General features: G+C 38.4%; 3 protein-coding genes across 3 annotated transcripts; 2 read left to right on the forward strand and 1 right to left on the reverse strand.

Annotated features, from left to right (window-relative positions):
* Positions 1 to 31: 31 nt before the first annotated feature.
* Positions 32 to 5,206, forward strand: nostrin (nitric oxide synthase trafficking). The gene is made up of 16 exons (XM_078285914.1): positions 32 to 58; positions 287 to 372; positions 681 to 764; positions 986 to 1,048; positions 1,149 to 1,230; positions 1,358 to 1,420; positions 1,598 to 1,696; positions 1,832 to 1,957; positions 2,853 to 2,951; positions 3,053 to 3,178; positions 3,440 to 3,548; positions 3,766 to 3,854; positions 3,940 to 4,065; positions 4,516 to 4,771; positions 4,889 to 4,966; positions 5,070 to 5,206. The coding sequence occupies exons 1-16, from the start codon at positions 32 to 34 to the stop codon at positions 5,204 to 5,206; spliced, it is 1,650 nt and encodes a 549-aa protein (XP_078142040.1).
* A 746-nt stretch (positions 5,207 to 5,952) lies between these two features.
* Positions 5,953 to 9,493, reverse strand: spc25 (SPC25 component of NDC80 kinetochore complex). Its single transcript, XM_071925305.2, has 7 exons — positions 9,415 to 9,493; positions 8,311 to 8,485; positions 7,878 to 7,943; positions 7,387 to 7,533; positions 7,110 to 7,214; positions 6,663 to 6,761; positions 5,953 to 6,460 (listed from the first exon to the last, which is right to left on the reverse strand). Exons 2-7 carry the CDS (start codon positions 8,462 to 8,464, stop codon positions 6,336 to 6,338), a joined length of 696 nt encoding a protein of 231 aa, XP_071781406.1. The 5' UTR covers positions 8,465 to 8,485; positions 9,415 to 9,493; the 3' UTR covers positions 5,953 to 6,335.
* Positions 9,494 to 10,426: 933 nt separating this feature from the next.
* Positions 10,427 to 11,892, forward strand: LOC139931713 (glucose-6-phosphatase 2-like). The gene is given in 5 exon segments (XM_071925302.2): positions 10,427 to 10,644; positions 10,749 to 10,858; positions 10,963 to 11,086; positions 11,157 to 11,278; positions 11,381 to 11,892. Coding segments are annotated over 5 exon segments (1,086 nt in total).
* The last annotated feature ends 1,560 nt before the right edge of the window (positions 11,893 to 13,452 follow it).

The raw sequence follows: 13,452 nt of genomic DNA on the forward strand, positions 1-13,452 counted from the left end.
TCCAAAGTCAACAAACAGCCACAGTCTCAAGATGAAGGATCCTATGAGCACCTGCTCCGTGAGTATTTTTTTTTTCAAAATCGTCTGTGATATTTCTTTTCAAAATCCACTGTGGTAAAAAAACATTTTAGTATGCATATTACAGATGACAGATAGGTGTGTCACAATGTAATGGTAAACTATGAGCCTTTCTTACTGTTACTTTGAATCAGTTTGAACTCAGCTGTTACAGGGCGTGTTTATCCCCTGGCAAAAATCTCATGAAGCTTTATTCACTGTGTTTCAGTACAACCTCTTGTACCAGAATGTGAAGCAATTTTCAAAAAATGGGGAGTACTTCTGCAAAGACCTTATGACGGTTTTTCAACAAAGGTATGCTCAATGCATGGTTTTGATTTCTAACTCCAGAGGCCTTTATAGTTAGCTTTCCAATGTCCAATGCAGTACCTAATAATGATTGTTTGCCTTGTAATGATATGTGTTATGTTTTTTAAGATGCTACATAGTATCATCCTCACATTGTAAAACTTGATCAATTCATCTTTCAACATTCTTGACTCCTCACCTCCATTCAGGAAAGCAAGTTGAAGTTATGCCTTCCAGAGTGAATTTTAATGACCAGAGGAGTTACTCTTTGACTCAGTTATTGTCCCTTGGTGCAACCTCTTTTCCTGCTGCAGGGCTGAGCTGGAGCTTACGTATGCCAAAGGACTGCAAAAACTTGCTGGCAAACTCATCAAGGCGTCTAAAGGAATGACAAACAAGTAAGTGACACAAGACAGGATTTCAAAGCAGCTACATTTGTCTTACATTTGTCTGGGCTCTGTTTTCTGTCTGCCTGGGAATAACTGCAAAGCGCCAGACAGATGTAATGGTATCATGGGAAATAACGTGCACCTTGCAAGCTAGATGTGATCAAAACACAGGCAGATGTCAAGCTAATTAGCCCGCAGCTCTAACCTTTTCATGTTGGTTCCCTACTCAGTTCCACCTACAGTGCATGGTGTCATGTGTCAGATGAGATGTACTCAACAGCGGACACCCACAGGTAGTTTTTGACTGTGCCTGTCCACAGATAGAAAATAAATGTTAGGGGGATTTGGAATGGACAGGGTCGAGTAAAATATGATGTAATGTTCTCATTTCAGGACATTAGGAAATGCATTTCAGCAAGAAGCAATTCTGGAATTACGACAAGCCTTGGACGAGCACAATAAGAGGAAGAGGCCTGTATGTAATTTATTATTTCTCTTTCGCTCTAATCTGTCCATCCATCTATCTAATTCTGTCTTTCTTAGCATCCAGCCTTATCTTGATACTTGTAACTCAATGATTATCCTGTTCTGCATCTTCATAGCTTGATAATGTCATTGAGAAAACTGGAAAACTTGTTGCTGCTAACTGGAATGAGCAACTCAAGGTGAAGCACCTTCTTCCAAAAAACATATTTCGTTTTTTGTTTTCTGTTCATATGTTACTCTTAAGGTCTTGGACATTTCAATAAATATTTTGTGAATAATTTTATTCACAGATCATAAATATTTATGAATACAAGTATGTTTATCTGATCACTTGTGTTTAATCTTTACTAAAATAGATAAAGAAGAAATTGGTTGGAATAACAAGAGAGCATGAGGCTCTGTTCAACTTTGTTGAGAACAACAAGCACATTTCCACAGAGAAAGAAAAACAAAAGGTAAAGTATTAGTAGGTGTTATTCACCAGTACATAAGTTTTAGATGTGTAATTCATGGTTTGTGAGGAAATACTGTCATGTGCTTAAAGAAGCTATCAGCATGCTTGCTAAAGACATTTTTCTAATTGACTATAGATGCTTAACAGGCTGACTAAGTCGGCAGAGGCGCAGGCGCGGGTGGATGAGGAGTACTTCAATGTCAACATGGAGGGTCATCAGATCAGACTAAAGTGGGAAAACACACTGAAAAACTGCTACCAGGTGTGGATGAACATGCTCTTCCATTTTATTTTTCAGGCATTAGCTGATAGGTAGGGGTTCAGTGTCTTGTTCAAGGACACCTCAGCTGTGGTAAGCATCAAACCCAGTGGCCTTTTTGGTTACAGGACAGTCTCTCTAACCACTAGGCCACCCTACCTCCCCAGTATTTTGAGCAAATCATTATATTCCACCCAAGGGAATTAGGAATTTATTTCTTGGCATATCCCTCTGAGACACACACACATTTCATCAGTGTGCAGCCAGGAATGGCACTACTGGAGAAAACAGAGGATTAGAGCTTTGTTTCATTTCAGCAGGACACTGAAACTGGCTGTTGATGGACATATTGCCTGTTGATCAAATCTGTGATCTTTTGGTTACTGTATAGACTTTCTAACCACTAGACAACCCTGCTGCCCTTAGCGTTCCTATTTGAATTTTACCACAAGAATGGATGACAATCATCCAGCAATAAGTGATGTATTAGTGTAATGTGCTCTCCACAGAGTAAATTTGCTCATCTGGACTAGGATTGAATCTGCTGTACAGAAAGCAACAAGGTAGTTTGTACTAGGGCTGAAAGATATTGACAGTTGTTCTTGTCATACATCTTTTTAGAACTTTAAAATTGTTTAAGGAAAGTGATTTTGTGAAAATAAAATGGATGTCAGTGTTCAGGATTTACTGAGTTTGAGTATGATGAAAGGTTTTCACCAATATTGTATTTGATTCATGGACCAAAGATTACCTGGAGCTCTAAAACTTGTTCAGAAATCTATTTTGGACAAAACTCTCTGTTAAGCAATTAATTGCTTAACAGAGTTCATATTGCTATTTGAATTTTTATTTTCAATTAATTGTTCAGCTCTAGTTTGTACTATTCTGTCTATTTCAGATAATCCAGGAGCTGGAGAAGCAGCGAATTGAAATTCTATGCAACATTCTGAATAGATACAGCCTTCATATGTCCAGCTTTGGGCAGACCCTCGTACATGTGAGACATCCTGACCTCAGTCCTGTTAATACAGACACACCAAAGCCCTTGATAGACGTTATCATTCACCTGTACTTGTGTTGTTGTTATGCCACTTCCAGGGCCAAAGGCAGATAGAACAGGCAGTCCAGAGGGTGGACCTGGAAAAAGACATACAAACCCTGGTAGAGGAGACCAGCACCACAGCTGAGGATAGCAAAGCTGAGTTTTTGATGGCTGATTATTTTGTAAGTCTGCAGCTTTGTCCTTGAATTTGTTGTTGCATTTCATGACCAGGCCTGACAAGAATGTGACTACATGTGTAAATAGTTCCAGGAGAGGCTAGTTTTGAATGAATGTAAGCTCAGTTGAATCTGCAGTACAAGAAATTGAAATGGCATAGATGTAGCTTTGGCATAGACACCATTTTAAGGGGGAGGCAGTCCAGCGTTGTTGTTGGTGTGACTCTGTAGACCCATATAAAGTTAAGTGTGTTCTGCCTGCATCAGGAGGAAGACAGCAAGTCACTGATGGGGAAAGACAGAAGAAGAGAAGCCATCAAAGTCAAACTCCAGCGTTTGGAGGACAGTATTACAAAAACAAAGAAAGACTGTGAAGGTGAATGACTCAGAGTTTCTAAGTACATTATCCATTAAACAATGCATTATAATTACACAATGATACCATTTTTTTGAGCTTTCGTCTTCCTTGTACAATGCCCGCCATGGAGCGGTAGCAACTGTTACACAGCAATAATCAGTGACTTATAGAGGACAGTACTGAGCAAGGTCATTCACTTTCTGTTTGTAAATCATCTTCACCATTCTCATCTTAGGAATTGAAAAACTGATGAAGGTATACTCTGAAAACCCCTCGTTTTCGAACCAAAAGAACCTTGAGGAGACTGAACAGCTGCTTGATGAGGTATATACATCAGTTTAAATTGATCAAAAAATTTGCCAAATTGGTGTCCACTAAATGTCCATGTTATCTATCTTGTTGTCTGTAGACTACTCTGAAACTGGATCTTCTTGAGGCAACTTACTGCAAACTCTCCACATCACTGTCTGAATTAGAAGGGAAACCGAAGACTTTTCACCGATTCAGTGACAGCATTACAAAATGGAAAGACAAGGTAGGCCTATGTGTACCATCTACAGTTTATGCCAAGTTGTTGGGAACCTAGGTTCTGGGGTAATGGTAGCCTAGAGGGCTTGTGACTGTAAGGTCGCTGGTTTGAATCCCCAGACTAGTTAGGAGAATGGATTAGGCTTTCAATAAGTCTTTTTTGGGTTTTGCTGGTCAATTGACTTTCCCTCGATACAAATATTTTATATATCATAAATTGGCATTTTGGCTTAAGTATACTTAAGTTTTATGTGGTAATTTTGGAATGATTGCCAATCACTGTCGCCAATCACTGGGTGATTGTAGATTATGTTTTTTAAATGTCACAACACATTGCGTAATTCAGGACATTTAAGTTTTTCTAATCTAATCAGATCTTGTCATGAAAATTCATGACATTGCTAAGGCCATATCATGTAGATCAAACATGATAACCCCAACTGTTTTCCTATCCAAGGACTGTGAGCACAGTGTTGTTCAGCTGACACGTGCAGTCAAATTCAAGAAGACACCGTTCAGGTCCCGTCAATCACTGAGGGCTTCCATCATTTACAAAGGACCTGCTCAGACTGTGGCACAGCCGTCTGTGGAGCCGCCACCAGCTGCCATCGACCAAGTCACTTCCTCAGCTTCAGACCAAGAAGCTGCAGCTGTAGAGTGTGGCGGCACGATTAATGGAGACCTGCCTACAACTGATGATGACAAAGGACAAGGTGACAAATTTCTAGTGCACCAATGCAAAGATTTATTATTCATCATCACATTTGTAATTCCGTCGTGTAATAAAATAAATGAAAAATATCAACATTGAACAGGCCAAACAAGTGAAGAGTGGCAGAGTATAGGACGATGCAAGGCCCTATACAATTTCACATCTGAACAAGACGATGAATTGAATTTGAAAGAAGGTAAGTGTCGACTTATTATACACAAAATATTACACACAGCTTCAAACAATAATGAGTGATAGCTGAACTAATAAAAATGACTAATGGGATTTTTCTTTCACAGGAGATCTTTTAGATATCTATCTAAAGGAAGACAGCGGTTGGTGGTTCGGCATACTCAACAGACAGATAGGCCATTTCCCGTCAACCTATGTTGAAGAGCTGCCTGTGTTCAACAGTGTCAAATCATCTGAGGCCTGACTGTACTGACACATGAACAGCACAAACACAAATCTCACACCTAACGTCACTTCAGAAGTAATTCTGAACTTCTACAGTGGCAACTCACTAAAAATATGAATCAAGTTTCTGTGTATGTACTGACTACTGCTATTCACTGTTTTGAAAAAGTTTAATATGAATAAAAGCATTCAAGGGGAATAGTACTCAAATTAAGAATTCACACGTTATTCTGCTGTCTAATGATAGTTCAGTCAAGATTTGCGACAATAACAATTTTTGTCACCTTCCTCCCAAGAGTTAAAACTCTTGTAATGCGGTTAGGATTTACAGCTTACAACTCACAGAATTTATGTTTGAGCTTTTACACCCAAATATTTTTTTCTATTTATTTATACTATGCTGTTTGTGGCTGGAGTGGGCTATAGTGAATATTCACTTAAAAACAGTCATTTTAGTTAGTTCAATATAATTCATATGGAGCCCAGGGAAATAGAATGATATACTTATGTGCTATCCCCTCTTAAAATGTGTAATAACATGAGAAAAATAAAACTATTTACATCAACATTTGAGTGACAACATTTTTACATGTCAAGAAGACATCTACAGTTAAACTAGCAAGGTTTTCAGGGTTTAGAAAGACAAAAAGTGAGTGTGGAGTTGAGTCCTCCCTATTTATATGTTATAATATGTTTCCAGAATAGTGCAACATGACCATATTCAGAGGAAAATAGATAGAATATTTGTGCACATAATTAAAACACCAATATCTATGTGGTCGCAGGTCCAAGTTTTTATATGTCAGCCAGAATGGACAAGCATAAGAGAGAAAGAGGCCATTTTCTAGGTCAGTAATTAATAGCTTGTTAGTTATTGCCCATCATATGCACAGAATTATATTTTGACTTCTGAATGTTGATATGTATTAGTCTTGTCAAGACAGTTAATGTTTTGTTTACAGGGCTTTTGCTGTGTTACTTTACATTTGAAGTGATTCCATAAGATGATGAACAGATGTAATCTTTCTTGAGCATGAAATGTCTCTCACACAGATCAGTCTTCCACAGCAAGGGCTCCATTCCAAGGGTTTTTATCCTTCTTACACCATTTCACCCGGTGAGATTTTAGCTTCCCTAAAGTTAGAATCTTAGAAACGCGCCTGAGAGACAAACTCCTTCCTGACATTTGCCAGGAAGGCTGAGAAGTTATTGGTCTCCTGAAGTCTGTTTTCCAAGGCAGGCAAACAGTCAAGCTGTGGATCACTTGACAAAACTGTAGTGAAGAAAAGACTCTGATCAGTATTATGGAAGCCATTTACAATGATGTCACAGACTATAAATTGAGGAGATAAATTATCAGTGAATTAGTAGATAGAGATATAGTATTAATATAACATGTTAACAGAAAATATGAAATGTGTGAGAGTGGCAATGTGTATGAGGACACTGATTGATTATTTTTATTTTTTACTTACTCTGGTATGACCCGTCTTCTTTGATCCCCATTGTGAAGGTGTAGGCACTGTCCTGATCTGCAGGGTTGATGTTCCGGAAAATAAACTGCAACTTTTCACCTTTGAAATGAAAACACACACATAAAAATCATCAACTTGAAAATTAGTATGCTTACAGGTGTACAAATTAGAGCAATCGAATTTTTTTTTTTTTCTTATTTTGGGGAAAAATCATATGGGCATAGTTTGGTCACACATTACACAAGAATCAGAATTCCCTTGCACATGAACATAAACTAAAATTTTGTTCGTCTCTCCATGGTGACACAACAAAACTGAACAAAGATCTGGAGTAATGCAATTATTTTGTGTTCCACAAAGGAAAACTGACGTCTTTATAGTGTGCTTTTGCTTTATCCATGATGTTGGACCCTGCAAGTAAGAGATACTTAAGTGAATGAGTTTTACCAGGTATTTTTCTGATCTCCAACCCCAAACGATCCTGAAAGACTTGTTTGGCTTTGTTGAGATTCCTCAGTCTGTCTTTGTTCGCTTTATTTTGAGACACAATCACTGAGAAGAGAAGAAAAAACCAGATACAGGTATTAAATGTTAAATGCCAAACCAACAGTTAATGCCAAACATTATATATATATATATTATATAAACACAATATTAGCTATTGTGAATGCTCTGATCACACACCCTCAAAAAGTATTAATTCCATTTTCAGACATCAACTTACACTCTTTCTTCTTGACTTGTTCCTCTCTGAGTCTCTCAGTCTTCTGGATAATGTCGTCTTTCTGCACCTCCTTCCGCTGAATCTCAGACATCGTTTCAGAAATGGCATTCCTTTTCTCCTTCATTGACATATTATTTTGTTCTAAGCCTGGGGAACAAAGATTGCATCAGGGATTCCTTTGTATTCACTTAGTAGTGGGTCACATAAACAAGTAAGCTGTCATCACTGCTTGAGGAAATATGAAATAATAAATAATACATTACAACACAGCACTTTTTCTCCCAAAAACAAGTATAGGTCCAGTATTTACAGTTAGTGTGTGTCACATAATAAGTAATAAGTCTCCAAAAGAGTACAGTGTTAGTGCTGGAAACAAAACACAGAACAACCCTGAACAAAAACATTACAAAAGGAAATGATTGAAGTGAATGTATGACTAAATGGATTAAATTATTAATTTATGGAGACACATGTAATGCTGTAAAGCTCACCTCTTTTGTATGTTTGTATCGTCTCAAACAGTGTCTCATCATCCTTACATTTCTTTGAACATGTATCTGCAAAAAATAACATGAATAAGCATAATTTAGATAACAAATGTGGTTATTACTGTTTTGAATCACTATTGTCCTGGAAATATCCCACAGCTCAAAGTCTGTAAAAGCCCAAGAGCTGCAGGGAGAACATACTATATATTTTATAAAGCAGTCATAGGTAAGGTAACAGGAGAAAAGGTCTTTTTCAAGAGCTCCAGTGAACATTGCTCATTTGAGAGAGACTGATCCAAGTTCAAATGAAAGATGTTCAACTTCCAACAACAAAAATATACCTGCATACTGGTTTTCTCAGTCTCTACAGAAACCGATCAGACCGCAAGAACAGTTACAGTTAATACAATATGGACACAGAATAAATAAACCATACCAACGGCAGATTTCACAAACTGTTTGTGGGACTGGCACAACTCAGCAGTGGTGTCAATCATGTCCCCACATGTCTGGATAAGCAGTTTGTTGCGGATCTCTTCCATTGCATTGATGAACCAGTCACCAAGGTTTGGATCTGTAATGGAGGCCATGATGTTCTGATGTTGGACAACCTGTAATAAAACAACACACAGCACAGTATTTATGGGGTGCACTTAGCTGAAGAACAACTATATTTTCAATCTGCATGGCAGCTGGTCTATTCATAGTATTCCCATGATGTCACATGCATTTCCTACCAATATGGCGCTTTACCATCCACACAGCTCATTGGCTGTCATTTGATTATAATCACCTGTTAATTTATTACAATCACCTGTTATTTTCATACCAAGATGGCCACATGGTGATGTAACAAAATATTATGAATTCACGCACCTTCTTGATACACACATATACAGGCCTGACCATAAAAAGGTCAAGGGTCAATGCACAAGTTCACTCAAATTGCAATGCTCTTTGAGAAGTATGTACGTGATTCATTGCCCAATTTGATTTTTGTATAAGCTTAACACAAGGACCCAGTGTAATCAGCACCCACTCTCAGCAGGAGTACATTCGTGCAAGTTAGGTGCTGCGTAACAGGTTCATCGACCTTTCTAACTTTTGTATACCAACCATAGACTGTAAAAAAAAATATACCAACCTGAGTTGCATGGTAAGTTAGCTAACAGTTAACGTTAACTTTATGATACTTTATCAGTCTCTGTTTCCAGCGCTGTCAGACTGTGCTAAAGTATCAACCTATCGTCATTTAAACTAGAAGAGCTTCTGTGATACCGTCTTACGTCTAGGGATACTTTTACCGTTTACACTGCCCCACAGAAACACTATCGCTAACACTTGAATAACATCCCTTGTTGACGTTTCAGCTAAACCGAGAGGAGTTCACGTTAACGTAACGTTAGCTGGTTAGCTAGCAAACATTAGCAGTTAGTTAACTGTAGCATGCCCAAGAGCAAACGTTACCAATTTACGAAATTAATTGGCTTGTTATCAAAATAACATTAGCTGTGTGTTTAGATTTGGTTACAATACTCACTTGTTTTATTCTGAGACCGACAAAAGGCTTTCAGTTACTTTAGCAGCTGATCCACTTTTCAAAAAGCCGCGGTCCGCACATAGAGGGCGGGACTTAACACCGGAAATAGCGTTTAGTTTGACTTTTTGACTCTTCCTCTTAGAAATCAACAGAAATATAGATTTCAAAAGGGTTGTATTTTTTCTTTGACTGGAATAGCTGGAACATCAAGTACTATTTGCGTTGTTATTTATTGCTAAACTTTAAAATACGATCACAGGCATATTACATTTTCCCACAATGCAACTCTTTGTTTATATTTTTTTTGTTGCGATTTTGTGCCACCTTGTGGTGATTTCTTTGTCCCAAGACTTAAAATCCAGCCTGGTTGATTTGGGACAACTGTGTGGGACCAGGTGTCCTGCACTGGTTGCCAATACTGATTGCTCAGCATTAAGTTCAATTATACTATTGCTTATTTTGTGTTTTTAAATATTGTTACGAAAAGGATTTGATTATGCACATGGTCATATATATATATATGAGGACAGATCCACTGGAGCCTGGATGTAGAAAACAGATGGGCTGTGTTTTTCAGTTACAGTAGTGTGGCACATTTTGTTGCTATGTTCACTGAGAATGAGAATATTAATGGAGCTGAAATGATCCAGTGGCTTACATGAAGCACTGTCCATCCAAGCGTATAACAATGGCTAATATTTAACGAATAAAAGCAATGGCCTGTAAAATATCTAATGTGTACACAGTCAGGCTGTAAACAGTTTTTGTAACATGTCTTAAAATGCTGAGTTCTCACAACTCAGGAGCAGTGTATTTTACACCTTGTGGGTTCAAACTGAAGAGCCTGCAGTTGTTACCGCAGCTCTGTTGAATGATTTATGATGCCAGGTTGAGATATAAAGCTATCTAAGATGTAGAAGAGGAGAGACCACCTTGTGCACGGTGCTGTGACTGTGAGACTGTGGCTGAGGAAGCAGCTGTTCCAGTCGGGCACACAGACAGGGAACTTCAGATGGACGTTGTCTACAGCAGTGGGGTGCTGGTTATACAGCACCTCCAGAACCACTACAGGGAATACCATGACTTCCTGAACTTCATGTCAACTGTGGGTGACCCTCGCAACATCTTCTCCGTTTATTTCCCTCTCTGGTTCCACCTCAGTCACACTGTCGGCACCAAGATGATATGGGTGGCAGTTATTGGAGACTGGTTCAATCTTATTTTCAAATGGTAAGCCATCATTGATGTTGTTGATATTTTATCTTTTAGAGCATTTATAGGTGTATGTATATTTAAGTGGCATACCAACTTTTTTTTCAATTTTGTGTTTTTAGGATTCTGTTTGGTCACCGGCCTTACTGGTGGGTGCAGGAAACTCACTTTTACCACAATGATTCACTCCCTCATTTGGAACAATTTAACATCACCTGTGAAACTGGGCCAGGTTGGTATCATGCATGCAGTATCTTTTGTCTAATGACATTATGTTTGTAAATGAAAAGTAACATCTGCATAATCTAAAGCTCTTTTTGATGTTTATTTGTGCAGGTAGTCCATCTGGTCATGCCATGGGTTCAGCATGTGTGTGGTATGTGATGATCACCTCTGCTCTCAACTTAACCAGACCTACCAGTGACACTTCTGTCCAGAGTTTTCAGAGGTGAGCAACTATGTTGAACGGTGGCATTACAGAGTGTACTTTCTGAATTGCTGCCCTTGTCTCAGTATTCCTATCCTCTCAGGTTTCGTCTTCTTCGGTCCTGCTTGTGGATGGCTTTCTGGGTCATCCAGATAAGTGTTTGCCTCTCCAGGGTTTTTATTGCCACACATTTCCCACATCAGGTTATCCTTGGTGTTTTAGCTGGTGAGTTCCATGTTGCTATCACAAATTTCATTTACTTTTTTCTGCCATATACTCTAGTAGTTTTGATAGTTTGATTGTGTCATTCTTTTCCACTATGCGTAGGTATGCTGGTTGCTGAGGTATTTCATCACATCCCCTCAATCCACACTGCAAGTTTGAAAGTGTACCTCCAGACCAATGTTTTTCTTTCCTCTTTTGCCGTTTGCCTTTATCTGCTCCTTAAATTGTTGGACATTGATCTTTTGTGGTCAATACCTAAAGCCAAGAAGTGGTGCGTTAACCCAGACTGGATCCACCTTGACACAACACCTTTTGCCGGTCTGGTGAGAAACCTGGGAGCCTTATTTGGTCTGGGCTGTGCGGTTAACTCTGAGATGTTCATTCAGAGCTGCAAGGGGAAGAATGGCAACAAAACAAGTTTTAAACTCATGTGTGTGACAGCAACTCTCACGTCTCTGCAACTGTATGATTTAATCAAAATCCCCACTCACACTGAGGTCCTGTTTTACATGCTGTCCTTCTGTAAGAGTGCTTCAGTACCTCTTGGTGTTGTTGCCCTCATTCCTTACTGTGTTCACTTGCTGATAGGAGATGAGGACAGGAAGCTAGACTAGACTTTGGAGACATTTTTTGTAACATTGTTCACATTACTTTTTAAATTAGTACTAAAGGATGTCTGGGCAATGAATGCCAATGAGTGGATACAGTATTATACCACCTGTTGCACTGTAATTGAGAGTTATTGCACAGTCGCATAAGCACTGAAACTGCATTATGTGTTGAAATTTGTATTACTGCTTGATGGCTGGGTTGGAATAAAACATTTTTATGTGGTTTAGCTTTATATGCTGATTTATGTGCTTTGTCTCTTATAGAAAATGTTTATAAAACTAAACTTTAGAGTGCATTTACATTTCAGGCATTGAGCTGATGCTCTTATCCAGAGTAATTTACAAAAACTTACATCTAACAACTTGAGTGAGCAGCAAGGGTTTATTGTCTTTTTAAAGGAGACTTTAACAGGACAGATGGCTGGTGCAGGGATCGAACCTGTGACCATTCAGTTATGGGACATTATGCTAACCACTAGGCCACTCTGCCACCCACATGCAATGTTGGGTGCAATATGTTTGTTGTTGTTGTGTGTTTGTTTGTTAGTTTTTACAAATATAATCCACTGTATGAATGTATGTATGAAGCATGTATGAAAGATTAATGTAAATAAAACTGTGCTGAAGTATGATTTTTGTCAGCTTTGAAAGATTGTTTTTGTTATTAAAGGGCTATTAATAAAATCTCCTTTGAGAAGTTTTATTCTGAATGTGATCATTATTTAATGAGGAAACTGAACTGTTCTAAACATTAAATTCAAATGCGTCTTCAACAAAGCACAAAGTGAATCTATAAAATTCTGCTTAATGTATTAAACGCGTTTTTACTATAGGCAAGGCAGGGACTTAACAGGGTGATGCCTCCCCTTATCTTTAATGTATTTTATGCATTTAAATACACAAAATCAAGGTTTCTTGATAATCACTGCTTCAATTTCCCATCAGTCCAACGTATCAGTGAGAGAACACCAAATCATCAGTATGTTATCATAATTGTAAAGACTAGGCATTGCTGAAGGGTTGACAGAAATAAGTCAGATTGTAAGGTTATGTCAAAGATTACTAAGGGTTTTAAAATATTAACATTGACATGGTGCAGTGTTAAAAAAACATATAATTTAAAGTCTGTCGTCAATGATCATGCCAAATATTGTTACAGTTGCCCATTTCTACCTGTTACATTGTTTTAAATATTAAGTGTCATAGAATATTTTGTCATTTTTTCAAACCAGACTGCTCCATCTGAATTACTTAATCCCTTATGGGTCACTCAGTTTGTTCAGGCTAATTCAGATATCAATCAGCCAAAACGTAATGAAGCAGAACAGCGGTCTGATGTAACTAGATTAGGCAGATTAGGTAAACTTTCCAACTGAGCCCATCCCATGTCTTGTCCCCATCCTCTGTGGTTGCTTAGCATCCAGTGGCACCTGGAGGCTTGGCAGTACATGATGTAACTGTCCTCTTAGTGTGTATTTGCTTAGCCAAGCTTGAGGAAACATCTGTGTGTCTATGCACGTTGTCATGTCTTAGTGCTCAGGGCAAAACATTAGAAGAGCGCTC

Source organism: Centroberyx gerrardi, chromosome 10, assembly GCF_048128805.1.
Source record: "Centroberyx gerrardi isolate f3 chromosome 10, fCenGer3.hap1.cur.20231027, whole genome shotgun sequence".
Lineage (NCBI taxonomy): Eukaryota > Metazoa > Chordata > Actinopteri > Beryciformes > Berycidae > Centroberyx > Centroberyx gerrardi.